The 19,065-nt window shown below is 47.5% G+C and overlaps 1 protein-coding gene across 6 annotated transcripts in view; it reads right to left on the bottom strand.

Annotated features, from left to right (window-relative positions):
• Positions 1-19,065, bottom strand: part of mindy3 (MINDY lysine 48 deubiquitinase 3) — a 40,482-nt gene that overhangs the window by 2,519 nt on the left and 18,898 nt on the right. For all 6 annotated transcript variants that reach the window (XM_064339380.1, XM_064339363.1, XM_064339370.1 and 3 more), the window contains 4 exons: positions 10,643-10,715; positions 5,309-5,381; positions 3,411-3,498; positions 2,078-2,149 (listed from right to left, as the gene is read on the bottom strand). In XM_064339380.1, coding sequence (XP_064195450.1) covers positions 2,078-2,149; positions 3,411-3,498; positions 5,309-5,381; positions 10,643-10,715 — 306 coding nt within the window. The remainder of the gene's footprint in view (positions 1-2,077; positions 2,150-3,410; positions 3,499-5,308; positions 5,382-10,642; positions 10,716-19,065) is intronic.

The following is a 19,065-nucleotide window of genomic DNA, read 5'->3' on the forward strand; positions in this document are numbered from 1 at the left end:
ACAGTGTGCCACGTTAAATGAAGTAAGTCACAGAGCAGTCTCAGCATCCCATTACTGCTGGGCTCATCTGGTTTTTTTGTTGTTAAAATGTGAATCTTGTGTGGGTTTTCAGGTCCCCCCCCCCCCTTAAGCCAGAAGTCTCCTGAACTTTGGATCACATTGTTTTTTTAGAGAGAAAAAAAAAGCTGGCTCACTGCATTATTAGGTCACAAGTCCTCTTCTTTTTTGTTTAATGAATTTGAATTAACTGAAAATTTTATGGACCACCAGGATGGCGGGGGGCGGGAAATGGTCCTGCACGTGCGTGTGCGTAAGCATCGTCTGTTCCGCCTTCGGGCACAACGTTTCCCTCTAGTGGCAAACACGGTCGTTATCGCAGTTTTCATCATCTTACGCATTTTAATGCTTCCTGTCATATTCTCGGAGCTTCTATCTAAGAACTAAGACATATGATTTTTTCAGCCCTTCAACCAACACTGTAGTATCTGGGCATTACGAAGAGATATCAGACTGATAAGCCTTGTTATGGAATGCAAACCTTTTCCTGAGGGCACATACGCAATCTGCGACTGACGGTACTGTTTTTCACATTTTAAGATCACTCGCACTTCATACATATACGCCGAGATATGCGTAGGAGTATTTTCATAGTATTTTTTTAAAGGTTGCCCAATAATCCAACAAAATGTCCCCATTTGCTGTACTATATACATGAGAATCTAGTGATAAACACTGGTGCTGTGATATCGCACTGCCTGCAGGGTTTTTCCGTCATTCTCAGTTATCCCAGGGATTAAAGACTGAAATGAGATTTTGAACGAGGCACAGACTCAAGGGGAGCTGGGGAAACCACTGGACAGTCACATAAAAAGGCCATTAAGACTGATACTGAACGGTGCCAGTGGGGAGCAAGCTTCAGGCGGCAGAAAAGAGAGCCCAATCCATTATTGCCTCAATCGCTCGACACGAAAGCAGACAGGTTTGCGAGGGAAACAGATTGTCTTCATTGTGCACTGGCTTTTGTTAAAACCCCAAAAAACCCCAACAATGTCTGTGTATGTTTACGCAAAATAAGCTAAATATTTTCACTTGAGAACGGGGAGTTTACGTTCACGATTTCACAGCCTCTTCACTGGCTGCAAAAAACTTCATATTTGGTTTAGTGGTTCATAGACGATAAATCTGTGTACCATGCGTTACATATTTGTCTAAGTGCACAGAAGAAGATAGTGTTCGAGGAGGAAGACATAAATAACCTGCTTAACAGGAAGTGCAGTCAGTCATAAACATGGGCCCAAAACGAGTCGAGGAAGAACTGACCCATAGTGGAACTCCACCAATCCCAGAGCTGCTGGCTACAGAATCCCCCCCCCTCCCAAAACAAGCAAAAACCTGAACCCCAAAAAACCCTAAAGTGTGGCATCTTAACCCAAAGGAAAACGTTTCAGATCGGATTTGTGCAAGTGCATTTTCTCAGAACAAAAAGGCACCCATTTTGTATGAAGCTAATGAGTTCTGCAGGCTAATGAATGGCTCTGCCTGTCTCTGCTGATTAGCTGTGTCTGCCTCCGTTCTCCGGCTTCCTTCCAGGGGGTCAGAGTTCAGCCGTACGGGGAAGCTACCCGAGGAAAGCACACTTTGGAGGAGGAAGCCGGCCTCCTTTATTTTGTAGAGGGGGGCCGTTACACGCGTCAGTCAGTCCAGTGGACCGCTGTCAACAGATCGAGATCTCAGATGTTCCACAACTCCCACCGAGCCTGGAATTCCTCACAGTCATCCACATATTTACAGATTAGTGGGAAAAAATGGAGAGTTTTACTCAAAATGGAAATGATCTGCAGGAAATTCAAGACCAAGGTTATCCAACTGGCTTCTAAAAAGCACGATGGTATTCAAACTGGCAGCACTGATGTTCGTGTACATCGACCCTGTGTTCCTACGCGTGTCTTGGCTTCAACCAAAGCGTGCGTTTTTCAACCCAATAAACGTCCCCAGAACCTTTAAACAATACTGACGTGTTCCAGCTTGTTTGCCATAAAGGCAGAGAGAGCAGAGTCCGAGGCCCACTTCACGTTACCTTTTCGTTGTGGTTCGACTGCTTCAGCCCGTTGTAGTGATACACAGGAAATGAGTCTGGGATGCCGGAGTCCTGCAATCGCAAGGAAACGTACGTCAACGTCGCAGCCGTCTCTCCGAGAGACGAGGCCTGTTTTTCTTAAAACGCCGAGCCCTTCTCACAGCACAAGACAAACAGAGAAAACGTCCAAACGGGAGCTCGCCGGGGGGCGTAAGGACGGACCTGAAGGCGCACTCACCTGAAGCGATCGCAGAGGGCCCCCAAGTGATGGCAGACGGCGAGAAAAGCGCAAAAAAAAAAACCTCCAGTCCTCTAGTCTAGCTAATTTCCAGAATCGGCACTCACTTAGACCGCGATACAAAAACACAGCAAGGGCTCTGTCACTGCCAATACGTGAAACGGGAGAGCAGGCAGAGGCGAAATCGGGCTCGGGTTGTTTAATTTCGCGGCGAGTGGAAGACATTCCGAGAGACGTCCCAGGGCCCAAATCGCTTTAGCACATTTCCCTTAATTCGCTGTGAAGTCATGACAACGATCTCCTCGGAAACCATTGTCTCGAGTTGTGTTAGCCCCGCTCCGCGTCTCGGTGCCAAGTGTCACATTTATCTGTTTATCTTCGACTGGCGGTGACTCTGTGAGATCTGGAGAGCCGAGGAGCTCTGAGCATGACGTTACCCAGGCCCACTTCTCTAAAGGAAACGACAGGCCTGATTCATTACTGGGGTTGTTTTTTTCCTCGGGACCGTCGTCCGCTGAACCCTGTTCGCTGCCGCACGGCGCAGATGTTTCTTACTGTGTAACGGGGTGAAAGGGGATCCGGGGGGGGGGTGGGTTTGCCCCCGCGAAGGGAGCGCACGCTCGTCCGGCAGTCGCGCGCCAAACCAGCTGCTGGCGATACCAGCGCCTCGGCCCGCCGCCAGCTCGCGAGCGCCATGCGTTTTTCCGGAATTCTCGCCGTAATTTTTAAGCCGCCGTGGCGAAACGTGGCCGTCCGACTGCAGCGCGTACAGGAACCGGCACGTTGGGGGCGGGTCGGAGACCTCGCATCTGGATTTCGCGGAACTGGCTGGATGTGCTGGCGATATCGCATTTCCCCTCTAGAACCTGTAAAACTGAGCTCAGTCCGCGCAGCCCCTAGGCGTCATGAGAAGGCGAGGAGGCGATGCGGAATTGGCCCTTTCCTGGCAACCAGCGCAGCAGTAAAGATTTTGTGTGGACTACAGTTCAGTGCATGGAGGTGGAGTTCAGGTTCGGATGAAAATGGCATACTGCCACACCTCCCAACCCCCCAACCCCCTCCCACCCCACCCACCCAAAAATAAAATTCCATTACCTGATCAGGGAAAAATTCCAGGAGAAAGGGCCCTAGCAATACGATGCCAAGGCCTTCAGGATCTAATTTGTTCTTCATCAGGTTTACACTGAAACACAGATAGAAACGGCATCTGTAAGAAAGCGCAAAGGTGCTCTCTCACACTTTGTAATGGCAATGTAATGTAATTATGTGTGTTGACACAGGTTGCTGGTTCAGAATAAACAAAATCTATGTGATTTATTAGAACTTGTGAGGAACAGCGAGGAATAGCATGTTCGGATGCTAAATATAACCGTCCACGGAAATTCCTGAAAGTTTGAACATTATTGTTTCACGGCAGTGCCACTGATAAAATGTAGAGAGAGATTTCCTTTTAAAGACAAATCTGCTGGCAAAATCTTAGCGTAGCTATTTGCTTAATCCCAAACACAGCCAGAAACAGATATTGCCAGTAATAAGACGTAATTTACAAAGATAAGTGTATTACTGAGTTATAAAAGAGGAGTTTTTTTTTTTAACCACGTTAATATCTTTAAAAATGGCCAAAATATTACCCGCCACGCCATTTGCCATTGCGTTAGCGTTGATTGCACGGAACACTTCAGCCTAACCCATTCAGTTAACACCGAAATCGCAGCATAAAAGAAAACTAAGACCCGGGGCTCTCAGAAGATCTCAGCATCAAACCCAAGACCAAGCCTAAAAGGGAGGTGTAGGTTTCAAACAGACCAAGAGAACTTTGAGCAATAAGCACCGCTGAATGCAGGTGTCAGAAGCATTTTGGCTGTTTAAAAGGACGTTTAGGGGCCAGAGCGGCGTCTGCTGGATGAATTAAGGCGCTCTCGCCCAACCGGGCCGGCTTTGCCGGGTGACATAAAGCGCGGCTCTGTTTGATGGCGCTCTTAAAGCTCTTACCGCCATCCGTGAACTTCACAGTCCTGCGGTACCTGCAGTAGGTCCCAGCATGACTCTGAACGACTTCTGAGAGCTGAGCTACATCACAGAGCTGCAAGCCTGCACAGCTTCAACAAGCACTTCCCGACACGTGCAGGTGTTCAGCAACCCTTTCTGGGCCCAACACGTAAAAACTGGTCACGTTCTGCATGCACTGCAGCATAATGGTGGTACTGCGGTGTACGGAACAATCGACTTCATTGCCTAATGCACTGGACACTCAACTTCAATGGTCTCGCTGGTTTTAGCCACATGCGTCTGTTTAATGCCTAAATGGGGGATTCTTCTCTGAATCTCACATTTTCCAGCGGTCCAGTGAATGACGTTCAAGGCATCAGTATAGTAATAATTGTCTGACACTGGCTTAAACCGGTTCGGTCAATTCATAATCTTTTCCCTCTGTGAAAATGTTGATGTTGAAGTGCTATGTGACAGCCTGTTTGTAAATGGTGTTATACAAAAACAAAGACCTATTGACTTATTCACTGAACGGTGAATCCTGGAAAAAAGTTGAAAAAATCTTGGGACGTGTTCTAAGTATCTTCACAGCAATCTCAGTGACGATGCGGCTCCAAGGAATATCATATGGTCGTGTGATACGGCCGTGTGATCTATGTTATGTGGCCGTGTGATCGATGAAGCAGGCAGGCAGGCAGGCGGGCCATACTGGAGCCGCTTCGCTGGCGTCCAGCAGCAGGGGGACCAGGCCGTTTGACTGCGCGGGTGATTGGCAGTTTAGCTTACCTCATGTCGTGTGGCAAAAACCCAAACTGTAAACACACATCACAGTCTGCGCGGCCCTTTAACACTGAGGGGGCGGGAGGACGGGGGGGAGACGGACACTTCTGAGGACTTATGTGAAGGGGGGGGGGGGTGTCTATAACACCAGATGCGCTGGAGACACGAACAGTATGCGCTAGGCCTTGGACCGCGCGCGGCGTACCCCTGCCAAAATTACTTACTACTCGGGCTCGGAGACGAGATCCAGGGCCTTCATCACGTCCTCCAGTAGTGTGTCGGGTATGAAGCCATTATCTGCAGGGGGAAGAGGGACAGAGACAGACGGAGAAGTGCTTTAAAAACAGAGGAGATCTGAGACGGGCGAGCCAGCAATCTGAGGCCTGATAAACAGATACCCCCTCAGGATGGCCTGACCTCCGCTTTGAAAAAGCTGAACGACAGGCAGAAGACTTAAAAATCTGAGCATCAAGATTAACAGGAATCTTAACCCAGAATTTTTGCCTTATCCTGAGTAATCTAAGACGAACCTGAAGAATGAGAGGAGCCGATGCAAGAAAAAGAACAGAACTACTCAGGCATTAACAGATTTAACGCACAAACACTCAGGGTTCAATGCCTGTGCAGACTTCCTCAATGTCAGCAAAGCTCAGCATTATCTTCTCTTTACTCCATATCTCCTCATTTTTCAGGTTAAAGTTACTTTGGTAAAAACCTCTTGAGCCAGATCTCCTCATAGTGTCATTCATGAACTACATTCAGAGTCACTCTTTTTCCAACACAAACACATTATCTGAAAACAAAAATCAGGCTTTGTTAATTCGCTAAATGCAGTGTCAATCAAATTCCTGGCCTGCATTTGCTGTAGTCACTGAGTGTTGCATTCTGGGTAAGAACAGTGTACAGTGGATGGTGCCAATGAGCCATGATCTCCCACACTTCCCTCTGTGATTCAGTGTGGAAAGAGATACTCCTCACATGAACAGAATTGTGTAATGCCCCATGCCAGTCTGCATAAAAGGGTCAGGTCAAGCACTCTATAGCAATCAGGGACTGAAGGACTTCAGATTACTTGTGTACGTAACTTGAGCCTAATTCCAATTCCAGTGAAGACCCATCCCACATCCAGACTGCAGTTCAACCACATCTGGGCAAAAACCGGACCTCAGATTTAAGCACACACCATTCAATTGTTTGATTAACTCTCATGTAGGTATACTTTCAAACTGTCCACTACCCAGCATGCTTTGAGGTAACCAACATGCACTAAAATGTCCATATATTGAAATTACAAAATATTAATGCCCAATGGTTTTATTAATGGTTTTTTATGTGCTGATCTTTATTACGAAGAAAATTTGCATTGGGAAATAAGCTAGCATGGCCAGGATGAGTTGTCATGGAACCTGAAATCACCATGGTAACGGCACAGAGTGGATTACTGTGCATGCACAGGGATGAGACTGAGGCAGATATTAATCCCAGAGCTTCTACTTTCAGATGAAGAGAGTTCCATGTGTTCCAAAATGGCGTGCATTGCAACCTCTGCCCATCTCACAGAAACCAAAAAACACCGGATGCAGGACTTGATCACATATGTGGATCCGTACTGAAAGTGTATAGTCTGCAGACTGATTAAAAAATGCATTTTTTTTATTTAAAAGAGTGTGGACAACTTGTCCTCCTTTAATTTTTTGCTTTATTCAGACAGGTGGGAAGCAGAGAGGGCATCAGACGAAGAAACCACAGCTGAGAAGGTGCCATGGCGGGGGCCGAACCGCGTCCCGTGCGGAAGGGTATGGCTTCACTCTCCTACGGACTCTGCCACTCGCCTCACCCTGCTGTTTCTATTAAACAGATGAGAGGTGTGAGCTCTGACCTTCCATCTAACACAGTAAATTACAGATGAACGCGACTCTTACGAACAAAACCCCAGTGACATCAGACACATATAACCACGCCCAGTTTATTCAGGAAGCCAATGACGAGATTTCTCACGAACCCAGGAAGAAGCGGGTTAACGGAGAGCTTAACGCAGCTTAACATAGCACTGCGCCGGGACCAACCGAGGGGACCAACAAAAAAACCAAAAAAAAAAAAAAAAACCGGGGATGTTCCAAGACACTGTCCTTTCCATTAATCCAAAAAAAACAACAGGCGAAGAGGCCGGAAACTGGCTGGAGGGAGCGTGGGGCAGGATTCGAGGAGAGCGGGGGTGAGGTGGGGGTGGGGGGGGGGGGGGGGGGGGGGGGGGGGCGAGCGAAGGTAAAGGAGGCTGCCTGTCCCGGTTTCCATGGCGAGTCCTCACATTTGTTTGGCAGGGGTTCTAATTGAGACTCGCTCCTACAGCGAGGAGCGGCGGTCTGGACTGTTTACATATTTGGTGTTGAGGCAGACGAGATCGCTTTCAGCTGGAGCGCGGAGCGCCCGCAGCAGGGAAATCAATCAGCCCCGGGCCCTTCCCCTCTCTGAAACGCATAAGACATAACAGAGACCATCGCTGATTGGGAGCCAGCTGGACTGGGCTTAACCCCGCAGCTCGCTAACCGCGGCGCAGTTTCTGAGGGCCCTGGAGGCGCGCTGTTTGACCGTGGCGTCCGACTGCGGGCTGCCCTGCGAGCCTGGCGCTGACCTGCCTCCTGACTGGCTGTTTGGCAGACGCTAGCAAGTGTCTGTTTTCCAACCGCACGCACACGCACATTCACACGCACACACACGCAAGCACGCACACACACATATACACACATATGCGCACACACATATGCACACAAACACACACACAGACATGCACACGCAAGCACGCACACACACATATACACACATATGCGCACACACATATGCACACAAACACGCACACACAGACATGCACACGCAAGCACGCACACACACATATACACACACACGCACACACACATATGCACACAAACACACACACAGACATGCACACGCAAGCACGCACACACACATATACACACACACGCACACACACATATGCACACAAACACACACACAGACATGCACACGCAAGCACGCACACACACATATACACACACACGCACACACACATATGCACACAAACACACACACAGACATGCACACGCAAGCACGCACACACACATATACACACACACGCACACACACATATGCACACAAACACACACACAGACATGCACACAGACATGCACACAGACATGCACACAGACACACAGACAGTCAAAACCGTTTAAAGTGAAGAATTGCATGTACGTTCAAACCACTTCCTGCTTCGTCCTCTTTCCTTTCAACCAGCTTTACCCCAATAATTCTTATCTGCTCCCGATATGGAATTCCCATTTGTGGGAAAAGCAGCCCCTCCCACAGAAGCAACCTTTGGGAGATTTAGAGGGCGCGGAAGCACACGTTCTCTTCTAAAGCGCACAGACAGCCGCCACTTCTCTTCACCCCGCCGCACGCCAGAGCCGCACGCCAGAGCCGCACGCCCGCCGCTCTGCAACGGCACACTCCACCCACTGGTGCAGGCAGACCGCAGGAGCCCGAACGAACAGAGGAGGCGCTGTGGTGCGCCGAGACGGTGACAACCCGTCAGACTGAAACTCTCTCTCGCCGGACGATGCTAATCCTGCGCCGCGGGCCCGGACGTGGTGGCGATCCGGAAGCAGGCTAATTCGGGAGGGCGTGTCCCTGCACCAAAACCCAGCGGTTCAGCCGTCCGAGACACCCGCCAGCCCCCCGCACTTTCCTCCGGTCAAACGCGCAGTAATGGGAAACAGTTGTGGCGCGCAGACGTGCATGCAAAGCGCCGCACTGTTCTCATAAACACACAGAGCGCAGGAACGCTGTTTACCGCATTAGAAAAGACTGCGCTTCCAGAACATCCTGTCTAAAGAGACCAGAAAACACAAAGGATAAAATGTGACTCGTCCCCCATTCTCACACATCAAAAAGTTTTTCCTTTTTCAAAATTCAAGGACGTGGAAACCCATGAAGGGGTTGTGGGGGGTGGTTTGGGGGAGGGACTTGGTGTGCCACCCATGGTGGTTCTGGTGACGACTGCGATGTTTACGATTAACACGATGACCACACCGCATGGGGACCGATATTCATAAGCCTGTAGCAGGCGCGGTTTCACCCTCTACAACATGCACCGGTCACGTGCTTCCTGAGTCACGTCACCGTGTCTTTGGCTCACGTTCTGGTGTAAAGAGAAACCAGAGGGAAGCAATTAAAAAACAGCTGTGTCTTTGAGGCTGGGAGCCCAGCACATAAAACTGGAGCTTATGTGCCCGGGCCCAGCCGGTGCAGGAGTCTGCAGAATCCATCTCTTCATTAGTTCGGGTTCTTAAAGCAAGACACAAAGAACGTGACCGCCAAAGGTCTCGGGCCACACTGCGCGTTAATGACCCGCCGTCTCCTCCACAGCCGCGCGTTACGGGATCAGGCAAAACCGCTTTCTTAAGACTGCCTGCGCTGCAGTCAAACTCAGACTCAGTGTTTTAAAAGATTCCTGAAACGTTAGGAAAGCAATCCAAACTCGTTCGTGAAGAGGCAGGAAAAGCAAAGCGACGTGGTCTTCGTTACGAAGTGCTCCTCTGAGCGGGCGCTGGGCGAGGGCGTTAAGAGGCGGAAGAGCGGCCTCCCCTGCCCTGTAATAAGCGCAGCACAAATAAAGCGCTGGAGCTGCGGTTTCCTGCGCGGTCAGGCCCAGGTTAGCCCCATTAGCACCGCGCTCGGTTCCCCCGCACCCCTCCGAAAAACAGCACTGGGCCCTTCGGTTAAAGATTAGATGAATGGGGAGGGCGGGGGGTCGGTGGATGCGCAGAGCCCAGAGCGAACGATGGGATCTGTAATCCTCGCTCTCCGGGCGAGGCGTCCCCCCGGCCCCCCGTCAGAAAAACACAGAGATCACTTCCGCTCTCACTGAGGGGGGCTGAGCGTAGCCACGGGCAGCCGAGCCTCCTCAGACAGGGGCACGCGACCGTGACTACGGCCCGGTCCAAACAGGAAGGAACACGCCCCCGCCACACACGACCGTGACTACGGCCCGGTCCAAACAGGAAGGAACACGCCCCCGCCCCGCCACACGCGACCGTGACTACGGCCCGGTCCAAACAGGAAGGAACACGCCGCCACCCCGCCACACGCGACCGTGTTTACTTGGCGTCTAACTCTGGGTGTCTGCATTCCACGTGGCGACGTCAGCGTCTATCTGCGCTGGATTTGGCGGGCAGCATCCCTGCCCCGTTCTTTCACTGCTGGACGGCAAAGAAAACGTTGGGAGCGAGAGAGTAGAGTCGACCGAGACCGTCAACTTCAACCAACGCTAACCGAAACCAGTAAATTAAGGTGTAAAAGTGGTGCAATGACCCGAGTTCAGGAGTGAGTTCACAAACTGTTCACCGCCCTGTGGGCCAGCTGCCCTGTTGGCTCAGGGAAGGTCAACACTGGTTAGCGGAGTGCAGTGTCTGTAAGTGCTTGTGGAGAACACACACCATATGATAGCAATAGTGGTGTAATGGTAAAAAAAACAGCTGCAGAGAAAGACCTGCAGGAGGACTTACCTTCTGGGTCAAAGGTCTGGAAGACTCTCCGAGCCTGTTCAGATGGAGACTCCGGGGCCACCAGGGCCATTTCCTGCAGCACGGAGACAAATACATTTAAAAAAGACAGATTTCACAACGTACAGTTGATTCTGAGTATCAGCCTATTTTCCTCAAACATTTGTGGCGGTAAAATGCTGTAGAAGTTCTAAGAACGTTGCTGAAGTTATTAGCCTGGGGAGGGATCAAAGACGAAGCACATTCAATGACTTGATAAAGAAAGGCATGCGCTTTAGAGTGATGCATAATGAAGGAAAAGCTCTGTTATAATGAACTCCTCCTCACACCACAACACACTGTGACGCTCCCACAGCAACCTCAGTACAAGCTCCACCAAAGAAAAATGCTAACCTAAACAAACAATTACTTCAAAGTTTTGCAATCAACCTTTGAAAATGACAGTCCTTAGTGCATGCACTTAAAGCCGCGTTTCCACCAAAATTACCCGGAACTTTCAGTCCCAGGAACTAAAAGGTTCCTTCAGCCAATGGTTGTCTGCGTTTCCACCGGGGTCTAAAGTACCGCGAAGATTAGGCAAATTAGCCCACTGACGTTGTCGTCGGTCCATCTGTCATATGATTTCTTCTGTAACCCCATACTACCACCGAAGTAGCCTACATTATTTTCTAATAACCGGGACAGCCCGGAGGGGTTTATTCCACTTATATACAACGGGTTACCAACAATGACTATATATGGTTACTTTTGTATTTATTGATTTTCATATATCCTCTCAAACACATTCATTAACAGCAGAAAACATGCACACGTTGTAAACAATTTGCTGTTTTATTACTTTCTCGTCGTCAATTCCATAGAGGCTAATTGCAAAATGACAAGAATAGAACGAAAACTCGGACTTGCGTGAAAATGTAAATTAGTAGTGGTACAGCCACCGTTTGCTTTCCTTCGAAGTTACTGCTAGCCGAGCAGCGAAGTGTGCCCTCCAGATGCGAACCATGCACCATAAATGAGTCCATAGTCTCCCTGGTCTTTCGTGGAATTGAAAAATGGCAGTAAATTACGGCAGTCTGAAAAAGCTAAGCGAAGATAACTAGAATTAACCTGTTATTTTACCCGGATAAAAAGTGCGGAAGGTGATTTCCAGTTTGCTTGTACTGTATCACCAATGTTAATTATGCAGAACTACGCATACCTCACATAACTGTATCAAACGTTTTGAGTCAATTACAACGGGCTAACAAAGAAAATCCGGAAGAAAATATTCAGCAACCGAATTAATCCGTTTGAATGTTTTGGTAGCCTACGTAATATGCTGTCCCAGCACGAATGCTTAGCATTTTATAAAACGAATACTAAAGCAAGAAAAGAACAGAAGAGCACACGTTATAATTCCAAGACGTTGACAGGTTATAACCAAAAGTAGGCTACTGCGCCGCATAACATACAAGTTTGATTTGAAGTTATTATGAAAATAAATTGGTTTGCCTCTGCATATTTTCAAACATGGCGGGTAATGGCGGAAAATAAATACAACACAAATGCTACGAGTACTCGACCAATCAGAAATGTTCAGCGCTGCAAGCTCCACCCAAAAGGTTCCTGTACTTTCGGAAAGTACTACCCCCCGAGCAGGAACGTTTTGGGGGGTAAAACAAAGCCCCCAGAACTAAATTTAGACCCTAGTTCCTGCGGTGGAAACGCACTGAGTTCCTCAAAAGGTTCCTAGTTCCGGGGTATAGTTCCTGCGGTGGAAACGCGGCTTAATATTAGGGTTGACATGCTATCTTGAAGGAATGTTTCAAAATCATAATAAAGTTTAATATTTTTCATCCACAATTTGTATTTTAGGCTACATGTACTGTAAGGTGATGGCATCTAAAATTAAATGAGCATGTATGATGTAATGTTTCTAAATATACTGCTGGTGGCATTATTCATTTCCCGAAGGGGCAATCAATAGCCATTCTACACTATAGTTATTTTGTTAATCTGTGGGGGGAACCAAGGGGGGGAGAGGCGACAAATGATAATAACTTGGCAGAATGAAAGAATGGCTTTCCAAATCAGAGATAGCATGACTAGTGCACAAGTGCGTGCGACTTAAATGAGCGGCAACACGCAATTATTCTTAGTTTATGCCATAACATAATCGAGGCAGTAGAAAAAAACCACTTAGGAACGTGCGTCTTTGCGAGCAGGCCGGAATCGTAGTACAGTACACCTTTTCTTAGGGGTCCTGCCGCACAGTATAGCATGTCTACAATAACACCAGCACCGGCGCAATCTCCAAAATATTCGCCCGTTATTAGCCAATGAAAAGATAAGGGAGCCGCAAAGCCGGGCGCTTTGTTTCCACTCTAAACCCGCCCCTAATTAGGCGCTGTCGGACGTCCACGCGAATCAAAACACGCCGTGATTTATGGCGAGCAAATAAACCCAGTGTGTACTTGGGCCCGTTTCGAACAACAGCGAAACACCGACCTGCGGGGGGGTTTCGGTGGCCGGGGGAGAGAGCGTGTAGAAAACAACGCGCCTTGACAGATTTCATCGCAGTTTGAGCGTGTGAAGCCGTGCGGCGCGTAGAAACATTCCAAGATGTCCGTTGGAATAAACCCCTCGAACTGATGTGTTGGACACGAAGAAGGCCCCCCCCCCCCCCCACACCCCGAAATGATGGATGGTGGGAACGGGGATCTCTGGCAGTTTCACGAGCGTGTGCGGAACTAATATTCTATTTTCTTTATTTTTATCTGTAACAGAAAAATAATTCAAAGATCAGGATCATTTAAAGACATGTTAATAAGTTTTGAGAAAGTACTACCCAGGGAAGGCACCAGGGACCTGGGTGAATGTACACAACCACTGACAACTCCTTGCCTTGCTCAGGCAGCACAGTGCAAGCACCTGGCGCGTCTGTCTCAAGGTCATCATCAAGCATTTACCAAGCTACTGAAGAAAACATCAACTTAAACTAGTCAGACACATCTTCAATAACTATGTGACATTAAGGATAATCTTTTGGAGAACAATCTTAGGTGGACTTTTAAACTTCAAACACATGCTTCACGAGTCACTGATCTTACTGCTAAAATGATCTACAATTCCACTGAAAATGTACTGCGCCTCTTACAGGCTAGAATACAAATTAATACACCATCTCATAAATAATGCAAACTGTCTCATTAAAAGACCACAGTAATCAATCCAAAAAACTGAAACTTGCTCTTTTTTTCAACAAAATGAACGAATGGACAGAGAAAGTTTTTAATAGCGGGGGGGGGGCAGGGAGGGGGGAGATTAGACGGAAATCAGTCATTGAAATCAGCATCGCAGATGTTGACATAACCCAGTGCACCTCATTGAAGTGCTCACCTTGGCGTAATTTGAACCGCACTCAATGAAAAGTCCTTGTTTTCTCTGAACAATGCAAGCAGAGCCCCGGGCCCACTTCAGTCGCTTGCAGCTCCACTCGGCCGAACTTGAACTGCGGACATCGAAAATAACCGGTCCCTCGAAAGACTGTTTACCAGAGCTGCCTCTTACACAAACAAAACAGCCCTATTGAAAATAAACTGCGAGTGTATCCTCTCAGCATGGATATTATTAAAATGCCAGTCCTCCTTCCTAGAATTTCATAATACAAAGAGATTTGGGAATCCTTTCCAGCTCCAGAGAGAGAGAAGGGTAGAGAACTCCCAGCTGCCGGTGGGTCAATGAGTAAGAGACTGTTCTCCGGGACATCATGAACAAATGCTCAGAGTATTTATAGTTTAGAGCAAAAAATAATATACTTCTTCCCAAATCCAGCTGCAGAGAAGAATCCTCTTGTTCATGGCTCAAATGAGTTGTTAGTTTTTACATTACGTTACGCAAACAGTTTGTAAAATATATGCATTCAGAGGGGGAAACGTTTGCACCGTTTTACGTTTTCATGGATGAAGAAACGTCGATAAGGTTTCACTCGCAGGCATCTATGCACAGGCCCTAATTTAGAGTAAACCTTGGCATGACATATTTCATTTTGGCATTAGGGGCTTTGGTTAGCTTTAGCATCGACTAGCGGCGGAGAGTTCTTACAGGGCCTGAGCGGTAAATCAAACAGAACAGGTAACAAGACCGAAGACAAACAATCTCTGCTAACTTTATAGACGACTCGCGGAAACATTCCTTGAAGTTTACGACACAAAATTACCGGCTTTCTGACTGAGATTTCCTGCCGGGTGCAGAAACGCATTTCGGCTAATTACCTGCACATACCTAATGCCTGCATGCATATACACACGCTGGCTGTGGTAAACGCAAGGGCTGTGCGCGTGCGACAGCCGTGGGATATCCAAGCGGACTGGCAGTGACGTGTTTGAATGGGATTCAGGGCTGACAGGTAGACGAGGAAGTTCAACCGAATGCCATCCCTCAATATTTCTGATTCACTCACTTTACCTACCCTCCTCTTCCTCACCCTCACAGCATCCCAGATTTGAGCACAGGCTCACTGCTGTTACTGACAGTGACATGTTAAAACTTGAGGCTGTGAGGGAGTTTCTGAAGTTAAGGCTTTTAATTTAAGGGCAAATGTCCACGCTCAGGTATTTGTCATCAGGAAGTACCTTCAACACAAAGTTGATGACACAATGAAAGATGAAAAAGTCTTGTTGCTTGTTGGGAAGCCATTGGGGCAGATTATATGCTGCCCAGACATGGGTCAAATATATATTTGATGTCTTATACTTAGTTTTAAATACTTTTGTAAACAAGTATATGTTGTTGAATGTTATTTTTTTAAAACATAGTATTTAAAGGGCACTACATATGGTAATCATTTGATGATGAGTCCATGTACTCGACGCAAATGCAGGGCAATGTATTTGAAGATATTTTAAATGTATATGGGGAAAACACACTTTAAACTTTAAAGAGCATTTTAGGTATTTCATTTGAAAACAATTCAAAGACATTTGGATAGAATACAACATTTTTTCCAAATTGCTCTTGAAAATTTCAAATAGAAGTACTTGTTTTGGGCAAGATCCACACAAGTTCCCAGAATGCCATGTCGAACCCCAAAACGCATTGTTATCTTGACGATCCAACCAGAGCAACATGGAGGGCAGCCGAGGCTCCCTCCTCATTATGAGTTTGGGCTGCGGGGGAAGCGGCCGGCGGGGAGGAGCGGAGGAATGGTAGATAAAGGTCTGGGATGCAGCCCAGCTCTGGGAGTGAGCGAAACAGCCAGGATGTCTGGGCACCGATAGAGAGGGGAGGCGGTATTAGGATTCCTAGCTACGACGCGCAGGACGCTAGGAGCGAGCACAGCTCCACATTGCGGAAGGGTTAGCGGGTTAGCGACAGAAAGAAGCTGGAAATCACCCACGCCGCCATTGCGTGCCGTTCTCAAACGCTCCGATTTTCTGACCGTGTTCGCCACCGGTTTGCTCATTCAAATAAATAATCTGTGATTGCTATGCATTGTATGCTGCTCACCGCAGTCATGTACCTTCAGCAGGATTCAATTTGTACTGGAAGGAAGAAGTATTCCTTCAGGCAATAACAGAGGCAAACAATGTTGTGCAACCAACGGTGAGGACAAACCATAGTGTTCAGCGTGTAATAAGCACAGTAAAGATCGAACAAAGAAGCAACCCAAGCTAAAAAAGGAGAACGATGCGTGCAGATAATTTGAGGTTAAAAATACCTTTGCTCGTCACAAACGCGGCAGACGACAAATTGCACATCTTATCACCGGGAAGTTAATTATAAGCGTGGCTCCCGTTATCGGCCCTTTAACTAAAGGCCTGGCACAGGAATTAAGCTGCGTGTGCGAAAAAGCAGCCATGTCCGAAGGCAAGAGAAGCCTCGCTATGGAAACAAAACAACCCTGGGCGCGGGGGTCAGTTAGTGCATCTCTGTTTGTTACCCTGGTCCCACTTCTGTTTGCTTTTGCAGGATGGTTCCCAAACAAAAGGAGGCCAGACGTTATTTAGTCTCCGGCAACACAAACGCACGCATTGTTGAATTTACCTGCCATTTACGAGTCTTTAAAAGACAAATAACGGTGGCCCAAGTTACCAGGTTTGGGAGCGTTTATCAGGGAAGATTTTCATGCAAAAACAAAAACAAAATAAAAAAAAACTTGTCGATCACCTCATTTGCGCTTACAATTCATTTGGAATTTTAAAAATCCCAGTATATTCTTTTGAGCAATACACTTCTAAAAACAAATAACACAGAACAACAACTGTCTTGTCCCTCCCTTAATAATATAGCATAAGAATAAGCACCGTGTATAAAAAAGGAAAATATGCTCTCATCCAGCCAGTACATAGGAGTCAATAAAAAGACACCAACGAGAAGACGAAATTAAAATACAAAGCAGTTCCAAAATCTACTGTGCTGAGTAAGAACCATTTCCTTGATTTGAACAAACTACATGAAAACGCACACTTCCCCAGGGATCCGTTTCAAAGGCTTTTTATGAGAAAATTTGCAAAGCAATTACAAACTCGTCTGAGATATTACATGTTACACGATAATTGCACGATGCTATGAATCATTTTCCTGGACACAGCCATTGGCGTCCTTTATAAGGTCTTTTTCCCGAAAGACAGGGGGAATTTATACTTCTTCACAGCTTGTTCGCATTTTGAAAACCCAGAATCTGGCTTTCATTACGGACACAGCGAGAGATCTACCAGTCGCCGTACAAGGAAGTTTAAAAACGCCAGCTCTGAAATCTAGAGAGTACCAGGACGGCCAATTTTCGATGACCGCTTGCGTGAAACATTCTACAAATGCAGCGCTCTGTGTTCTGTTAGGCAGGCCACTGGCTCCTCACCCGCCAACCGCTGGAGGAATGGAACAGGCCACACCGCCATTGAAAAACCTTACTTTCAGAGCGGCCGTCAGTCACAGTCCAGTCATTTCAAGGACATGAGAGAGGGCAAACGAAGCAGGAAACATAGCTCCCGATCGCCAGAAAATAGTCAAACAATATGAAACATACGCTGAATACCTTTGTGCTTATTCAGAAAATGTGTCATACTTGGAATGATTTTCCTCTCACCAACAGCGAGAACAAAATAAAGCGAAACGCCAGAAGAATGTTACTGTGTTTTATAGTCTTCAAGGCAGACTTGGACATCAGCCTGCAGCACTGAAATGTTGGTGAAAAACTCAAACGATGCAGAGGGGGATATGGGCCCAAGGGTTACTCAGTGGCTTGTAAAGAGAAGCTTGCAATGGCTAGCCTTAAAAGGTTATATGCTGCGAACAAGAGAGAAACCACCACTGTTACACCTGCAATGTCCCGAGCTCTCCGATTGGCTCTCCCATCTCAACCTCGGGAAACGACCTTGACGTCCATCACACACGATCAGGTGTACATAGCCTTGCTCGTAGCACCGAGAGTGACATCTCCATGAGAGGCTTCTTTCGTTGGCTTAAGCTACAGCAGACACAAGCTTAAATTTCATTTGGCCAACTGTTTAAGCTTTTGTTTACCTACACCTTTACGGCAAAATTGTACTATGAATCCTTAGCATAACATATAACCATGAAAGACAGATAACATAGGTATAGATATTTTATAGGAGAAAGCACTATACAAGTTCTTTATGACTAAAACCATTAGTTAGAGACAAAAAAACACATAATTATTTCCCTTGTGGTTTAAATTAGAGTACTTGTTCTTGCTTCAAACAGTGGTGATTCAGACCATAGGCGGTCAGTTCTGAAAGTCGGGTGTGGTAAATCTGTGTGGGATTTAAGCACCATGCATCCTGAGCCGGTCACTCAGTGCAACGCTCCACAGAGTGTCCAGCGCACACCGGCCTCTCCAAGCTCGAGGAAATCCCAACAATTCGGAGATAGCGATCTCGGGGAATTATACCTAGCCCCCAGATGACTCGCCTTCCTGGAACCGGGTATCGCTATTGTCCGAGGGACACGGAACTCCCGCTTCCACTTGACTGACTCCACGGCGGCCTGTCGGCCTGCTTCAGAAGGGATATCGGCGCTAATCCTCTTTTGTACTGTAACACTATATCTGGTCTTAAGTACCGATGAGTAACCCGATAGAAGGCCACAGTTCATTGGCTGGAGACAGGCACTTCAATGTCAGCCTCGTTTTACGCCGCGCTCCTCAGGCCTCTCCTTTGTTAACAAAGTAGTTCCATAGTGATGCGTGACAACGTACGGACAGGGAACCAAAGAGGCATTGTTTTCTTTTAAGAGAGATGCGTGCTATACAGCCATGAGATACAAGGGGTTGGGAGAGAGTCGTGTAGCGACATTATCACCGAAACAAAGGAGTGTAGCAATCTCCCAGGATGTCCGACAGCTGTGCCACCCCTCCGCCATGAACAGCCCGTCAGGCATCACGGCAAAGGCCCTCTCCAAAAGAAGGCTCCTAGCCGAACCGTCTA

Source organism: Anguilla rostrata, chromosome 1, assembly GCF_018555375.3.
Source record: "Anguilla rostrata isolate EN2019 chromosome 1, ASM1855537v3, whole genome shotgun sequence".
NCBI lineage: Eukaryota > Metazoa > Chordata > Actinopteri > Anguilliformes > Anguillidae > Anguilla > Anguilla rostrata.